Source organism: Bubalus bubalis, chromosome 22 (genome assembly GCF_019923935.1).
Source record: "Bubalus bubalis isolate 160015118507 breed Murrah chromosome 22, NDDB_SH_1, whole genome shotgun sequence".
NCBI lineage: Eukaryota > Metazoa > Chordata > Mammalia > Artiodactyla > Bovidae > Bubalus > Bubalus bubalis.
This window is the reverse complement of record NC_059178.1, coordinates 40,634,455-40,652,058: the sequence shown is the minus strand read 5'-3', so window position 1 is coordinate 40,652,058 and position 17,604 is coordinate 40,634,455. Positions and strand designations below refer to the sequence as shown.

The following is a 17,604-nucleotide window of genomic DNA, read 5'->3' as shown; positions in this document are numbered from 1 at the left end:
GGAATCAATAAAAAATGAGAAAACCAGAAGGCAAAATGAAATGTACACAGAAAAATTTTAATGTACTTCTAAGTCATCCTGGGTTAAACAGAAATCAAATGGAAATTACAAACTACTTATCAATGAATAAGGATGAAAGAGCTGGCCACAAATGAAGCAACTCAGCAAGCACACACTACACATAAAACTAGCAGGATGCACTGACTTGATTCAAAGATATAAATTTAGTGTTTGATGAATTTATTACAAAACAAAAATGTTTTAAATTAACAGGTTAAGCATTTAAATTAAGGAAGTAAAAAAGAGATTAAACACAAAATAGAAGAAAAGATAGAGAACAAATTTTTTAAAACTGGATAAGCAAAAAGGAAAAACTACTCCTCTTTTAAAACTTAAAAATTTCAAACCACTAACAAGACTGCCTAACGAAAAAAGAGAAAAACAATATTAAAAATGAGAATAGATAATTACAGATCTAGTAAAAATGTTTTAAAATCATGAGGCACCTAAGATAATGCTATGAACAAAACAAAAAAATCAAGCTTTCCAGTTCATCATGAATTACCCAAATTCTAATTGTGATTTGGCTAACTAAAGATCATACTCTGTAAACCTTTCCACTGTGTTCTCTGGAACTCATGGTTACTTGTCATTAGCAAAATTCCTTATATTCACAATCTTTTCATTGAATATTCCCACCATATCCTACACTAATTAAAATATCTCTGAAGAATACTGTTTCCTGAGTGTTCTTTCAAGAGAAGGCTGGCCTTTTTCAACATCGCTGTTATCACTGAGGCTGGAGGTGGGGGGTAAATACCTCCCTTGCTCCTCACTGCTGTTTCAAGAGTATGTTCCTCCCTCCTCCTGAAGAAGTTTCAGGTCCTTTAAAGAAACTGCTACCAGAAGCTGCCAACCCACCCTTGTCCAGTCATCTGTCACATTCCCGACCAACTCTGTCACTAGTCTTGTCATCATACTCTCGGTCATTCTAGTTTCCACAAAGTCGATTTTTCAATAGTTGGCCTCTCAGATCTGTGCTCTGCTCTGCTCTCCTCCACCATATCTCACCCACTTGCGTTCACGCTATTCCCTTAAATCACATCATTACTGATACTCTCCATTTTAAGCATCCCAATCTCTGGTCACCGTTACTCTTCCACCTCCCAGCCCTCCTCCCTTCCCCTGACATCCAGGTTTATTCCCACTCAGTTACTCCAATAATCCCAGACCTTTATCGTCCTTCATTGGGATCTCCAATCCAGACCCTTCCACCCTCTCACTCGCTGTTACCCTCTTCATGTTCTCCCTTTATTATACTCATCACCTTGTATCTCTCCCTAGTCTATCTCACTAGCTTGGCATTATCCCAATCCTCGCTAAATCCAACTTTCTGCTGATTTTGCACCTCGCACTGGCGCTGCTGAATTAATACAGAAACCATATGAGCATGGTGACTGGTCTCGTTTTCAGTTTACAAACACAAACCTCAAGTAGGCTCCTGGCACTAGCTAGTATTCCCATTACCATTCCTAGTTAACCCCTTCAAACTGCTCATCTCCACAGAGTCCCAATACCTTTCCCACCCTCCTCACACACCGGTGTAACCCCTGTTTCTAATTTCACTGAAAATGCCATCAGATGAGGATTTCCATACCTTCATCAACACACTGACCATCCTGTAGGTTTCTGTGATCATAAACATTGAGCCTCTTCCCTGTTATACCAGGAAAGTCTGAATTACCCTGTTCCTGTCTGAAACCAATTACATTCCTTCTCATCTACTCAAATCCAGTGCTCTTGCCATAACTCTCCCAAACTTCCGTCAATGGGGTCATTTCTATCAATACAGAAACGTGTTGTGCTATTTGCCCTTGATTGCATGATCCCCCCAGCTTACTGCCCCAATTCTTTTTTTCCAACTACTACATCTCAAAAGGGCTGCTGTACTTGCTGTCTCCACTGCTTCCCCTCCCACTGAGCTTCTCCCACTCTTTTCTTATGTTGATTTTACGTGAAGCATAACAGAGTGTAAAAAAAAAAACCAACATAAATTTAGAGCGAATGAGTTATCACACAGCAAATGCTCATGACTCAGATGAAGAAATAGGAACACAGTGGGCACCTCCCAAGTCCCTCTTGCTTCTGATATCTTTTCTTTCCTCTCAAAAGCACTTTTTAGTTTCTCAGACTATATCTTCCAGATACAGTAAATGCCTCTAGGTCAAGGCAGCCTCCAAACTCTAAGCTCATTTCTCTGGGTTCCATCTTCTCTCAGACTTTGGCTCTGAAATTCTCCACTACCTTCTCATCTCTGCCTTCTACCCTCAGGACATTTTCAAGCAGGTGCTTTTTATGTATTTTTTCCCAACTCTCTATATGTTCAACTGGAGAGCTGGTCCAGACCACCAGCCACTACAGAATGAAAGTCTCCCCATTCTTTTAAATCATGATTTCATTCCTATTACTTCAAAGGAACAATTCTGTCCAATAACCTCCACACACTGAAATCCACTGGTCAATTTAGACATCTCACCTTACTTCACCTCTCAGAAGATTTATCATAGTTGGCCAGCTCCTCCTTGAGACGTTATTTCACCTCTCCTCAGCCTCTTGCTAGATCTTCCTTCTTTTCTTAATCTTTGACAGCTGGAACCCTAAGCTCTTTTTCACCTCATCCACTCCTGGTGGATAATGGCTGGATATCTCAACCAGTACTGTGTCTTTAAATTCTCTTGTTCCTTTAGTGACTCCAGCTGCAACCTCCCCCCTGAACGCCAGGATTTTATAAATATGTGCTAACAATTCTTGATTTCTATTCCCGTATTTCTACTCTCCTCTTCTTTCCATCTTGGCAAGAAATTATCACTATATGAAAACTATCACTATAATTCAGATAGCTCATCAGGTCTGTTTTTTTTTTCTTTTGCTCCACACCCAATCTGTCAGCATTGATAGCTTCCGTCTTAAATATACAACCAGAATTTGAAAAGTTCTTCACCTTGACCATGCCTCTATTAATCTTACTCATGACACTCCTATACTCTGCATGAATATCTCATCCACTGCAGCTGGAAAACATAAACTGGTGAAACCACAGTGGGAGCAATTTTTTTAAAAATCCTATGAAATTTAAAGTGGATTCTTCTCAGCACAATTATTTCGTATCTCTGTGAAACTGACCATAATCCATGGTAACAAATACATTTTACAGTAATCCAGAACATATATTCTGAAACAATGATTAATGAAAAATAAACTTATTACATTAAACATACTCTGATATCTTCTATTTCACGAATTAAAATGCTAACAGGTTAAAAATGCTAACAGGTACTCACATTGTGTACGAAATACCATTAAAAAAAAAACAAAACTTAAGGCCTAAGGTTTTCTAAATTGATCTCATATCCATTAATAGCTGAAGGGTCATGACCTGCAATTTAGGTTTTTTTATTTGTTTTAATTTGCTTTATTTTTCGGCTGTACCACACAGTATGTGGGATCACAGCTCCCCACCCAGGGATCGAATTTGCACCCCCTACATTGGAAGCTCCGAGTCTTAATCACTGGACCACCAGAGAAGTCCCACAACCTACATTCGGAAAGCACTGTTCCAGAGAAAACTTTTATACCTGTACAAGAGATGTAATAACATGTTGGCTTAAAAAGGATATTTACAAATACTTTGTAACTTTAAAATATATACTCTTAAGTAAAAGCACAATCAGTAAACTGTGATGCATATCCACACAACGGACTTCTACAAAGCAGTTAAAATGAATAACCTAGAACTCCATGTAATGACATGGCCAAATTTCAAAATCAATGCTTAAACAAAAACAATTTTAAAGTTGTAGAAGAATATGTACATATGCTGTACTAGCATTTGTTAAAACTATGAAACTATACTATATATTATTTAGGTAGGTAGACAGAAAGACATGCAGCAATGATAAATGCAAAAAATCAGACCTATAGTTAGGGAAAAATGGAATATAACTGGGGAGGGATACACAAATGGTTTCAACTGTAGCAGTAAAGTTTTACTGCTAAAAACAACATACAAAGAGAATATGGCAACTTATTGAGATTCAATAAAGTTAGGGGTTGGTACAAAGCTTTGTTATCTCCTACAGCTTTCTGAATGTTTAGACCACTTCACAGTTAAGAGACCACCAGTAAAAATGGAAAATGCAAAAGAAACTTTAAGTATTTTAAAACATATATTTAAAACTATATCATGTATGTCTTAGGGCAACAGATAAAAAATCAGGGAACTCACTAGACTTGTAAAACAAAAAAATTTACATTTCATGAAGCAGGTAGAAAACCACATTCTAAGAGGATACAGATACAAAGAGTAAGATTTGGGACTTCACTGGTGGCCCAGTGGTTAAGAATATGCCTCCCAAAGTAGGGGAAGCAGGTTCAGTCCTGCTTAGGGAACTAAGATCCCACATGCTGAGGGGCAACTAAGCCCACATGCTCTAGAGCCCACGCACCCCAACTGGAGAAGCCCACTCACTGCAATGAAGACAGCACAGCCAAAACAACAACAGAGTAATGATTATATTACAATACTGTTTACAAAATTTTACTTAACTGAAACAAAATATACATCAGCCTTGGAACTACTATTTACAGAATTATAACAAAGTCATTGTAAACACCTGAAAGAATACAAAACTGTGGGTCTTAAAAACTGTAAGCAGAGCCATTTTCAGAAGTTCATCAAAATCATCTAAAAGAACCTTATCTGAAATAAGAAAACAAAATTCTGTAGATTTTGATCTGTTTCCAGAATTTTATCTAATATTAGAAGGAATAGTTAGCAAAATGAGGGAAAAAAATAACTTTCAGTAATTAGGTCGAGAAAAAGGGAATAAGAAGTCAGAAGACCTGGATTTGAGCCTGATTCAATTGTCCTGGGCTATAGCAATCTCTCTGAGACACTTACCAGCAGCCTGCCGCATGGGACTGATAATTTTTTAAACCAAATTAAAATTACTTTAAAAACTAGAAAGATGAAATAAACATCTCACAAATATTTCCATGAATAAAAAAGTAAATTGCAGGGTTTTATGTCTATTTTTAAGAAGTCAGAAAACAATGGCAAGCAGTTAGTAATTAAAAATTTAACAAATAAAAGAAATTCAAAAGAATAGCTGAAAGACAGCCTAAGAGTTCTCCCTGGAAGTAGAACAGAAAGATGAGAAAAGATAAAAGTAAAAGGGACTAAGAGAATCAATGCAAGCAGTCCAAAGCCTGGCTAATAGGAGTTTCAGTGAGAGAACACAGACTGATGGGACATATCATTTGCATGCTTAGTAGCTTCTGACTCTTTAAGACCCTTTGGACTACAGCCCTCCAGGCTCCTCTGTTCATGGGATTCTCCAGGCAAGAATACTGGAGTGGGTTGCCAATTCCTACTCCAGGGGATCTTCCTGACCCAGGGATTGAACTGGCATCTCCCAAGTCTCCTGCATTGGCAGGAGGATTCTTTACCACTGAGCCACCTGGGAAGCCCAATGGCACAAATAATAGACCTGTCTAATAAGCCACAACTCACTTGACTTCAAGGATATTGGTACAAAACACCTTTAACTTACTAATCTACAGGGAAGAGAGGAACAATCAATGGTACCAGAGATGCAATTAGCAAAATGCAGGCTCAGGAAGGACATAAGACACTGAAAGTGAGTGAGTCACTTAATCGTGTCCGACTCTTTGAGATCCTATGGACTATACAGTCCATGGAATTCTCTAAGCCAGAATACTGGAGTGGGTAGCCTGTCCCTTCTCCAGGGGATCTTCCCAACCCAGGGATTGAACCCAGGTCTTCTGCATTACAGGCTGATTCTTTACCAGATGAGCCACAAGGGAAGCCCATTAGACACTTTACCTGGTCTTCAAATAATAAACCATGAGGGTAAAAAAGAAGAGGGAACCTGCAGACTGAGAAACACTTGAGAGAGATACCTACCAGTTGCAATTCTGATATAAACACTATTAAAAAGGGAAATATATGACATAACTAGGAAATGTAAATACTAAGTGGGTATTTCAGGTTACCAAAGAATCACTCACTATTAATATATTTTGAGGTATGAAAAATGGTACCATGATTTCCTTTTCCCCCCTGATTCTATGAGTCCCATCTTTCAGAGATAAATACTGTAATATTTACAAATGGTATGTCTTTGTCTGGGGAATCTGCTTCTCATCTCACTCACCTGATTGATCCCCCAAATCCACAAACCATGTGGGCTTCTCCAAAGTGCCACTCCTCGCATGTCGGCTGGCTGACCCCAGAGTCAATGATCCAAGTGAAATAAAAGACCAAACTGGAACCACAGTGTATTTTATAACCTCCCCTTCATGGATCACAGCTTTTTTGTGGCAAAGGGGCTTGCATAACTCAGTGAAGCTATGAGCCATGCCTTGCAGGGCCACCCAAGATGGATGGGTCATAGTGAATACTTCTAACAAAATGTGGTCCACTGGAGGAGGAAATGGCAACCCAATTCAAAATTCTTGCCACAAGAATTCCATGAACATTATGAAAAGGCAGAAAGATATGACACTGGAAGATGACACTCCATCACTTGTACTGTGTTCTGCTGGTCATATAGATCAACCCTGGCACAACATAGAAAGAGACATCCAGAGAGTAAATGCCAGGAGATGGAGATTGCTGCAGGACATCTTAGAGGATATAAATGAGGTTACACAATAGAACTTTTAGGAATTACTGAAGCAAGGTGATGAATACATTAGGGTTCACATTATTATCTCTATTTTGTATATATTTGAAAATTTCCATAATAAAAAGCTTTTCAGAATGTTTTTAAACAAAGAATAAAAGCACACAGTTGGAATAAGAAGGTTTAAGGAAAAAAAGGCTCTTCAGCGGTAGTAGTGATTCTGTGCCACTTCCACCTGGAAGCAGCCTAGTCCCACAGAGACCCAGTGGTTGCCAGAAAGACTGTTTTAAGCAGCTGGACCAGCAATCCAGCACAAAGCAAGAGTTTTTCAAGTCTGAGAGTTCTCATTAAGCCCCAAATTTGGTGGACAAGCATAAGTATCACATCATTTAAACACTGATCTCCTTATCATAAAGTTGTTCACTCGGCAAAAACTAGTGCTTATAATACAATTAAAAACTACTCATTAATAAAAGTATCTTCAAAAACCACATAAAAGACTTTTAAAAAACATTTAATAAAATGTATTGATGGCGGTGATGTATTTAGGGGAATTATAAAAGTACAAAAATAACTCTCCTATAAACACTAATAGTTAAGGTTCTTTTACACATCACTGAATCTGAGACTTCCCTGAGAAACCTAGCTTGCTTCAATAACTATTAAATTATTCAGAAAGTACAGTTTGTGAAAATCTAAGTTTATAATGAAGCTTCTTTTGACTGATGTCCACCTAACCAGTTTGCTAGATGAACAGATACTCTCCAGCCCCTTAGTTTTTATAGGCACAGTATTCAATGGTTTCCTTATTCTGACTTTATTCAAACCTGTGCCATGTAATTATAAACCATGACTGCCTTCTGTGAACAATTGTTTAAAAAAATTTTCCCTGGAGTATCTTCTCATGTGTTTGTTAGCCATCTGTATGTCTTCTCTGGAGAAATGTTTGTTTAGGTCTTTTCCCCACTTTTTGATTGGGTTGTTTTTCAAATGGTATTGACTTGTCTGAGCAGCTTGTATATTTTGGAAATTAATTCTTTGTCAGTTGTTTCATTTGCTATTATTTTCTCCCATTCTGAGGGTTGTCTTTTCACCTTGTTATAGTTTGCTCTGCTGTGCAAAAGCTTTTAAATTTAATTAGGTTCCACTAGTTTATTTTTGTTTTTATCCCCATTACTCTATGAGGTGGGTCACAGAGGATCCTGCTGTGATTTATATCACAGAGTGTTCTGTTTTCCTCTAAGAGTTTTACAGTTTCTGGTCTTACATTTAGGTCTTTAATCTATTTTGAGTTTATCTTTGTGTATGGTGTTAGGAAGTTCTCTAATTTCATTCTTTTACATATAGCTGTGCAGTTTTCCCAGCACCACTTACTGAAGAGGCAATCTTTGTCCCACTGTAATATTTTTGCCTCCTTTTGTCTAATATCCTTGACTCCTTGCCTCCAAAAATATGGTATCTGTAGGCATGTAGGTTTATCTCTGGGCTATCTTTTTCCATTGGTCTATATTTCTATTTTTGTGCCAGTACCATACTGTCTTGATGACTGTAGCTTTGTGGTACAGTCTGAGGTCAGGAAGGTTGATTTCTCCAGCTCCATTCTTCTTTCTCAAGATTGCTTTGGCTATTTGGGGTCTTCTGTGTTTCATTATGAATTGTAAAATTTTTTGTTCCAGTTCTGTGAAAAATGCCATTGGTAATTTGATAGGGGTCACACTGAATGTGTAGATTGCATTTGGTAGTATAGTCATTTTCACAATATTGACTCCCTGGAGTTAATGAGTTTTTTTTTTTTTTCTTCTTGTGATGGTTTTCTATGTAATTATTACTAATTTTCCATTGCCTTCTCCAGTGGACCCTGTTTTGTCAGAACTCTCCACCACGACCCAACTGTCTTGGGTGGCCCTGCACCGCATGGCTCATAGTTTCATTGAGTTACTCAAGGCTGTGATCCATGTGATCCTTTTGGTTAGTTCTCTGTGACTGTGGTTTTCATTCTGGAGGCCATGGGATTGCATTCTTGCTTTTTATGTCTGCTCTCTGATGGATGAGGATAAGAGGCTTGTGCAAGCTTCTTGATGGGAGGGACTGGCTATTGGGAAAACATGTCTTGCTCTGGTGGGCAGGGTCATGCTCAGTAAATCTTCAATCCAATTTTCTGCTGATGGATGGGGCTGTGGTCCCTCCCTGTAGTTTGGCCTGAGGTGGACCAGTCCTGGAGTCTGCAGTGTCCATGACAGAGATAGAGGCTCTGTGATAGGGCTAATGGCAAAAGGACTTATGTCAACAGGCCATGCCTCCCAGGACTGCTGCTGCCAGTACCCCTGACCAGAAGGCAGGCCACTGTTGGTTCATGCCTCTGCAGGAGACAAAACATGGTCCACTGGAGAAGATAATGACAAACCACTTCAGTATTCTTGCCTTGAGAACCCCATCAACAGTATGAAAAAAAGGTAAAAAGATATGAAACTGGAAGATGAGCACTGTCCCTGCAGGTCAGTAGGTGTCCAATACTCTACTGGGGAAGAGCAGAGAAATAGCTCCAGAAAGAGTGAAGAGGCTGAGCCAAAGTGCAAATAATGCCCAGGTGTGGATGTATCTGGTGGTGAAAGTAAAGTCTGATGCTGTAAAGAACAATACTGCACAGGAACTTGGAATGTTAGGTCCTGAATCAAGGTAAATTGGGTGTGTTCAAACAGGAGATGGCAAGAGTAAACATTGACATTTAAGAATTAGTGAATTAAAATGGATGGGAATGGGCAAATTTAATTCAGATGACCATTATATCTACTACTGTGGACAACAATCCCTTAGAAGAAATGGAGTAGCCCTCACAGTCAACAGCAGTTCAAAATGCAGTACTTGGGTGCAATCTCAAAAACAAAAGAATGATCTTGGTTCATTTGCAAGGTAAACCATTCAACATCACAGTAATCCAAGTCTACACCTCAACCACTAATGCCAAAAAAGGTGAAGTCGAACAGTTCTATGAACAATAACAAGACCTTCTAGAACTAACAGCAAAAAGAGATGTCCTTTTCATTATAGGGGACTGAAATGCAAAAGTAGGAAGTCAAGAGATACCTGGAGTAACAAGTTAGTCTGGAGTACAAATGAAGAAGGGCAAAGGCTAACAGAGTTGTGCCAAGAGAATTCACTGGTCATAGCAAACACCCTCTTCTGGCAACACTAGAGACGACTCTACACATGGACATCACCAGATGGTCAATACTGAAATCAGAATGACTATATTCTTTGCAGCCAATGATGGAGAAGCGCTATACAGGAAGCAAAAACAAGACCGGGAGCTGACTGCAGCTCAGATCATAAGCTCCTTAATGCAAAATTCAGACTTCAATTGAAGAAAGTAGGGAAAACCACTAGGCCATTCAGGTATGACTTAAATCAAATCCCTTATGATTATACAGTGGAAGTGACAAATAGATGCAAGGGATTAGATCTGATAGACAAGAGTGCCTGAGGAACTATGGATGGAGGTTTGAAACACCGTACAAGAGGTGGTGACCAAAATCAACCCCCAGGAAAAAAGAAATGCAAGAAAGCCTCCTGTCTGAGGAGGTCTTTCAAACAACTGAGAAAAGGAGAGAAGTGAAAAGCGAAGGAAAAAGTTAATGGATATACCCAACTGAATGCAGAGTTCCAAAGAATAGCAAGGAGAAATAAGTCAGCCTTCTTAAGTGAACAACGCAAAGAAATAAAACAATAAAATAGGAAAGACTATACATCTCTTCAAGAAAATCAGAGATACCAAGAGAACATTTCATGCAAAAATGGGCAAAATAAAGAACAGGAATAGGGCCTAACAGAGGCAGAAGAGATTAAGAAGAGGTGGCAAGAATACACAGAAGAATGGTACAAAAGAGGACTTAATGTTCCGGATAATCACGATGGTGTGGAGACTCACCTACAGCCAGACATCCTGGAGTGTGAAGTCAAGTGGGCCTTAGGAAGTATTACTACGAACAAAGTTAGTGGAGGTGGTGGAATTTTAACTGAATAGTCAGTCTTTGCTTCCTCCAAGCTGCTTCAAGTTCTGAACTACACTTTCCATGTTTGAGAGTTTTCTGTGATGTCTAGTATTTCTTGGTTATCTATCATTAAAAATGGAAGGCCAAAAAACTGACTGTAAGCTCTCAGTATGTGAGGCTTTCTGACTATGCGTCTCCTTCATTGGCATGATCAGGCTGCTGTCATTAAATTGGAGAGTCTCTGATGTCAGTGTCTGCAGTTGTTTTCCTTTTCTCTAGGGCTAGTCCAATTCTGTTGAAAAAGATCCTCCAATCTCTTGCCTGGAGGGATAAAGTTCAGCTGCTGGCATTACTGTGAGCCACAGAAGGCTAAGGGGGTCTCAACAGCTAGAATGTTCACTTTATCCACCTTTCTCTGTACAGTTTCCTTGCTTTTAACAGCGCCTGTTGTCCTCTAGTCAGATACCTTGTATCATATGGCACAGCTGGACATTAGGTGCCGGTAGGAGTGTAAGTTGGTACAACCATCTTAGAAAAATGTGCTAAAGCTATGTAAGTGTACACCCTATTCCTTTCCCCAATATATACACCAAACAGAAATGAGAGCCTAGGTCTTCCTAAAACATTCACAGAAATATCACCATAGCCTTTATTCATAATAGTGAAAAAGTGGAAACAACCCAAGTATCTATCAGTGTGTAAGTTATGGTACATTCACGTAACAAACCACCACACTGCCATGGAAAACAATATGTTTCTGATACATGCAACAACATGGATCTCAGAGACACCAGACTATAAGCAGTATAGATTCATCTATAAAAAGCTCAAAGAAAGACAAAGCTAATCTATGTTTAGAGATCAAAACAATGGCTGCCCCTGGGGTTGGGAGTACTGACCGGAAAGGAACATAGGAGAACTTTCAGAGGTGATGAAAATGTTCTATAATTTGATTTGGACGATGATTAGACAAGGTAACATGTATGTAGCAATTCACTAATTTGTATGCTTATGACTGTATACTTCACTGTTTTAAGATACACACAACTTAAAATGATCCTTTATAAAATTGACTATATAAATGCTTTGGTAATAATGAGGTTTAAAATCCCTACTAAATCCATCAAGATAAACAATTATCTTTCAAAGCCTAAAACACATGGTCCCAATGATCTCTAGAACTTGAGATATTATTTTATCAGCATTTAATTATTTCTTAAGTGGGGGGTGGTGGTAAGAAGTAACTCAGTGATGTAACATTCATTTCAAGAATAGTCAACACTGAAGTGTGATTTACTGAGAATTCAGAACATACTTTTCATTCACATTAAATACCATCAGGACCACACTAGGTACTTACCCTTCTAACCTAACATCTGGTAGAGATCTGTTGAGTGCAATCATCTCACTTGCCATTAAATTGAACTGATTGATTTTAAACATCTCTTTCATCTTTTCTTGATCCTCTTTAGGAATGACGACCGGTTTCCCCATTTCTCCAGGACCTTCATGAGGCTTTTGTACTGGCTCTAGAACTAAGAATAAGGAGGAAATTTAACTAACATTAATTTTATAGCAATTAATCATGTTTCTGTTGAATAACATTTATGTTTAAACTATGCCCTCAACAACCAGAGCCACCTCTGAGCCCATCCTCTACCAATCTGGGACACAGCCTAGGGGCTGCCCTGTCCCCTGCTTCCACACTGTGCCCTGACTCCAGACCTTCTCACCATGCACCACTCACCTGAATCACTGCATGGCCTTGGCACTCCCATCTCGAATATTGAGGCCACAGTAACTTCTCTAAAGCACAGTCTTCACTGTGCTATTCCCATGGTCTCTGGGAGTCTAATCTCTTTAACAGGAAACTTAAGTTTCCAAACCTACCACCTGCTGGGCTCTTCGCTTCCCAGCCCCCAGATGCTCACCCTCCCGTCAAGCAGCACCTGCTCTCTCTGTGCCTCACGTCTACTTGTGCCAGTGCCTTTGCTCACACTGGCCGCCTCCCTTGGCACCTCCCACCTCTACCTGTGAAACACCAAACCCACACTAGTCCAAGCCCCAGCTAGGACGGCTTCTCTCCTGCAGCTTTTCTGCATCTCTCTCGAGTGACGGCTTACTACTTTTGACCACATCATTTCATCCATGGCTCTGTGTCTTTAATCAATTGTTGTTGTTTAGACGCTCAGTCATGTCTGACTCTTTGCGACCCCAAGGACTGTAACCCCCAGGCTCCTCTGTCCATGAGATTTCCCAGGCAAGAATACTGGAGTGGGTTGCCATTCCCTTCTCCAGGGGATTGTCCCGACCTGGGGATCAAAACTGCATCTCCTGCATTGGCAGGAAGATTATCACTGAGCCACCAGGGAAGTCCCTCTAATCAACAGCTCTCCCTAATTATGATTGCTAAACATGCCTGTGACACCCCACCTAGCTAGATTATGATTCCTTTTTTAGCTGGAGTTTTTTGTTTATTCATGTACCTTCTGTGGAGTTTAGCAGTGTTTAATAGGCATTTTATAACTATATGCTAAATTAATACATGAGTACAAGTATTATTCAAAATAAATCAAAATGAAACCCTAGAATTAACAATAGTAGACATTATAATAAGCATTATGCAAGGTGGAACATCAAGAAATGTAATTCTAATCAGAAGTAATGTTGTTTCTTAACACAGAGTTGTTCCTCAGTATCCACCAGGGCCTAGTTCCAAGACAACTGTCACCCCACCCTATGGATACCAAAATCTGCAGATGTGTAAATCCTTTATATAAAAAGGTATGTGGTACAATCACCCCTCTGCATAATCCACAGATACGGAGGACTGGCTGTTATCAGTAAAAAAAAGAATATTTCTGACCAGCAAATCCCAAATCTTGTTCCTAGTTATGTACTTTTGAGATATTAAAAAGTGTTACAAGAAAAATGTGTTCTAGAATATATTAAATTTGAAAAAATTGTGTTAAACTTCCCACCTAAAAGGGACGGATAGAGAATGAGGTGAGGGTAAGAATGGGATGAAATTATCTGTTTATACATTACTTATTTTTTAAGCTGAAAGTGTTATTCTCCTGCAGTGTGTTTTTAAGGCATCCCCCCCAAAGTCTCTGGATGGAAATGTCTGAAGACATCACGGCAGTAGATGAACCAGGAGTTCTCTTCAGACAGGCTTTGTCTGACAGAAAACAACTCTTGTCAGCAAAGCTGGCCTACAGGATGACTGTCCAGAGCAGGTACAAAGGAACCTATCCATACCAGAGCTGCAGAATATTACTCACTATGCCTTCAACATAAAACATAAACAGAACATAAAATCTGTTTTAAAGAACTATCAAGGAAAAAATGGTGTATAATAATTGTCCCCATTCTCAGACCTTAGAAACTGCGATTTCAGGAAGGAAGTTAAAGCACTAGGAAATAACTTGAAAAATCATAGGCAACTCCTGTAATAGAATTTTAAAAAACAAATCCTATCTAATGTTTGCCAAGTAAGCTCTTTAAATATAAGAATTTTTAAAAAATTCTCAGTGACAAAAATTTTCAATGACAAATATAATGAAAACTGTAAGTACAGAAACACAATGCTCATATAAACTTTTAAAACTTAAAAAACCATAAATTATTCAACTCTCAGAGTCAATTTCTACTTACCTGTCTCTGAAAATAAAGAGCAATGAACAGATTTGGGGATTGGGACACTCAGGGGTCAGTACAAAGCACTGGAGTTCTGGAAGTCCCACTTACCTTTTGTGCATGGCACAGACAAATAAAGAGTAGGTGGGAGACATCTAGTGGCCCTGGTTATAAATATCCTTCAGTTACCTGTGCCCTATTTTAGTATAAGATGATGCTTTAAAGAAAAGTTAAAATGGAAACATTCTCACACTGCTCAGTTTTTAAATTTTTAATCGAGTATTAAGTTATACAGAACACCATCTGTAACATAGTTTTGCCTGAAGCAAGGTGAGGTGGAGTAGATTCTGAATGTAATTAAGTCCCTGGACCCACTTATCAATTCACAGGAAATACTACTGGGGACTGAGGACATGATTTAAAACAAACATTAACGGAAAGCAAATCCTGACCATGGAAAACTGGAGAAAAGAAAACAGTTTCTTCGTCTTCAACAACAACCAACAAAGCAGGGTGGGGAGGACAAAAAGAAAGAGGTACCATGTATCTATGCCACAAGACTAGCTTTGCATTGACAGCTGTTGAAGACATGATGGGTATGTGGAAGTTGCTCAGTCATGTCTGACTCTTTGTGACTCCATGGATTATACAATCCATGGAATTCTCCAGGCCAGAGTACCTGAGTGGGTAGCCTTCCCCTTCTCCAGATGATGGGTATGCTGCTGCTGCCTACTGCTGCTAAGTCATTTCAGTCGTGTCCAACTCTGTGCGACCCCATAGACGGCAGCCCACCAGGCTCCCCCATCCCTGGGATTCTCCAGGCAAGAACACTGGAGTGGGTTGCCATTTCCTTCTCCAGTGCATGAAAGTGAAAAGTGAAAGTGAAGTCGCTCAGTCGTGCCCGACTCTTAGCGACCCCATGGACTGCAGCCTACCAGGCTCCTCCGTCCATGGGATTTTCCAGGCAAGAGTACTGGAGTGGGGTGCCATTGCCTTCTCCGGATGATGGGTATATGGGAGATCAATTTTCTGTTTTCTCTAATTTTGTTTATGCTTCAAATTTTCCATGAGGATTGGGGGAGTATGAAGGAGCACTCAAGAAATTACAGTAAGAACTAGTAAGACTAGTAAGTATAAACTTGATTGCTTATAGCCTAAGAGACTGTATTACCAGAAAATTAAAATCCTGCCCCATCATAGTGAACTCCAGCCTGGAAGTCTTAAAGAATTGGGTAAAACTGTACAACATACAAAATCTTCCTGGCTATAATACTTTACAAATTTGATCAGCTGGTACTTATTAACAACCTGAATATCTAGTATAATACCCACATTACATACTTTAATCCACTGATACATGTGAGTTTTCAGAGCCACATTTAAAATGACCATTAATCAAAAGTCTTGTGACTACTACTTACAGAACCCACCACAATACCTGAATTTAGAAATTATAATATCCCAAAGAATTAAAGGGGGACCAGTAAAGTAACCCACTTCAGTACTCTTGCATCAAAATCCCATGGACAGAGGAGCCTGGTAGGCTGCAGTCCATGGGGTCGCTGGGAGTCGGACACAACTGAGCGACTTCACTTTCACTTTTCACTTTCATGCATTGGAGAAGGAAATGGCAAACCACTCCAGTGTTCTTGCCTGGAGAATCCCAGGGATGGGGGAGCCTGGTGGGCTGCCGTCTATGGGGTCGCACGGAGTTGGACACGACTGAAGCAACTTAGCAGCAGCAGCAGCAGCAGTAAAGTAACCCACTTCAGTACTCTTGGCTGGAAAATCCCATGGACGGAGGAGCCTGGTAGGCTGCAGTCCATGGGGTCGCTCGCTAAGACTCGGGCACGACTGAGCGACTTCACTTTCACTTTTCACTTTCATGCATTGGAGAAGGAAATGGCAACCCACTCCAGTATTCTTGCCTGGAGAATCCCAGGGACAGAGGAGCCTGTTGGGCTGCCGTCTATGGGGTCACACAGAGTTGGACACGACTGAAGTGACTTACAGCAGCAGTAAACTAATTTTCTTTGGCAAAGATGCCAGGATAAAATGAAATTAGTTAATGAATAGTTTTATTACTAACACACTTGCAAAAAGCAACTAACAAAAAAGATAGTAAGTATTAACTTCCCTTGTTTTCTACTTACCAGTCTTTCGTGTAAATTAAAAAAGAGATCAGTGAAACTTGTCTGAAAGCAATGGAAATGGGTTTGGATATTATCATTTTCCTGAACTGAAAAAAATACTTTCTTTGGCATAAAATTTCATTATGTAGATAATTTCTAAGAATAAAATCAGCTTTTACAAGGGGGTAACTAAGTGTTGTTCTGAAGTATTACGTGAAAACACAATACTAACATTTTATTGTATACTTCAGCTAAACTTCATCTACGTGACAAGGTAGAAAAATTTCATTTCTTAGAAAATTTAATTATAAAAAAAAAAACTACAAGTTCACTCTGACTGCTGCCAAATGAGATTTACATATACAAACCACATGACATACCTTAGCTTTAACACAGCTTACAAATTTCTACAATTTGTATTTTCTCATGGAAGTAGAATAAACCCTGGTGGCTCAGTCATAAAGAATCTGTCTGCAGTGCAGGAGACCCAGATTCGACCCCTGGGTCAGGAAGATCCCCTGGTGAAGGGAATGACTGCCCACTCCAGTATTCTTACCTGGAGAATTCCACGGACAGAGGAGTCTGGTGCGCTACAGTTCATGGGGTCACAAAAAGTCTGACATGACTGACTAACACTTCCACTTTTTCCAAGTTACAGGATATCCATTTGGGAAGATAAAAAGCTAAAAGCATTTCTCCCAAACAATTTTCTTAGGCGATCATAATTTTTCCTGTTTTTATGCACTATATTTCACTTACTCCAAAATATTTTCCCCATATTTTAATATCTCTGAAATTGGGACTTGGCTTACAATGATAATTGAAATGTTTCTGCTTTCTTAGTGTTATATAAAATAAGTATTATATAAACAAAGAAAATTACCTAATTTTTTAACATTAAAATATTATTGCATATAACAAAATTCATTGATAACTCTCTGCTACCTCAATACCTGTGTTTTAACCCTTATTCCAATTTTATATACATTTGTAATGTGTACAAATAAAACTCTAAATACACTAAAAGTCTGTTAATAGTTTCTGAAAGCCTTTACTAACAATATTCTTGGACAGCAAGGAGATCCAACCAGTCCATTCTGAAGGAGATCAGCCCTGGGATTTCTTTGGAAGGAATGA

General features: G+C 39.2%; 1 protein-coding gene across 1 annotated transcript in view; it reads right to left on the bottom strand.

The window, feature by feature from the left end:
- Window positions 1–17,604, bottom strand: part of GALNT1 (polypeptide N-acetylgalactosaminyltransferase 1) — an 80,909-nt gene that overhangs the window by 45,308 nt on the left and 17,997 nt on the right. Inside the window, exon 3 of the mRNA XM_006042067.3 lies at window positions 12,057–12,231. Coding sequence (XP_006042129.1) covers window positions 12,057–12,231 — 175 coding nt within the window. The remainder of the gene's footprint in view (window positions 1–12,056; window positions 12,232–17,604) is intronic.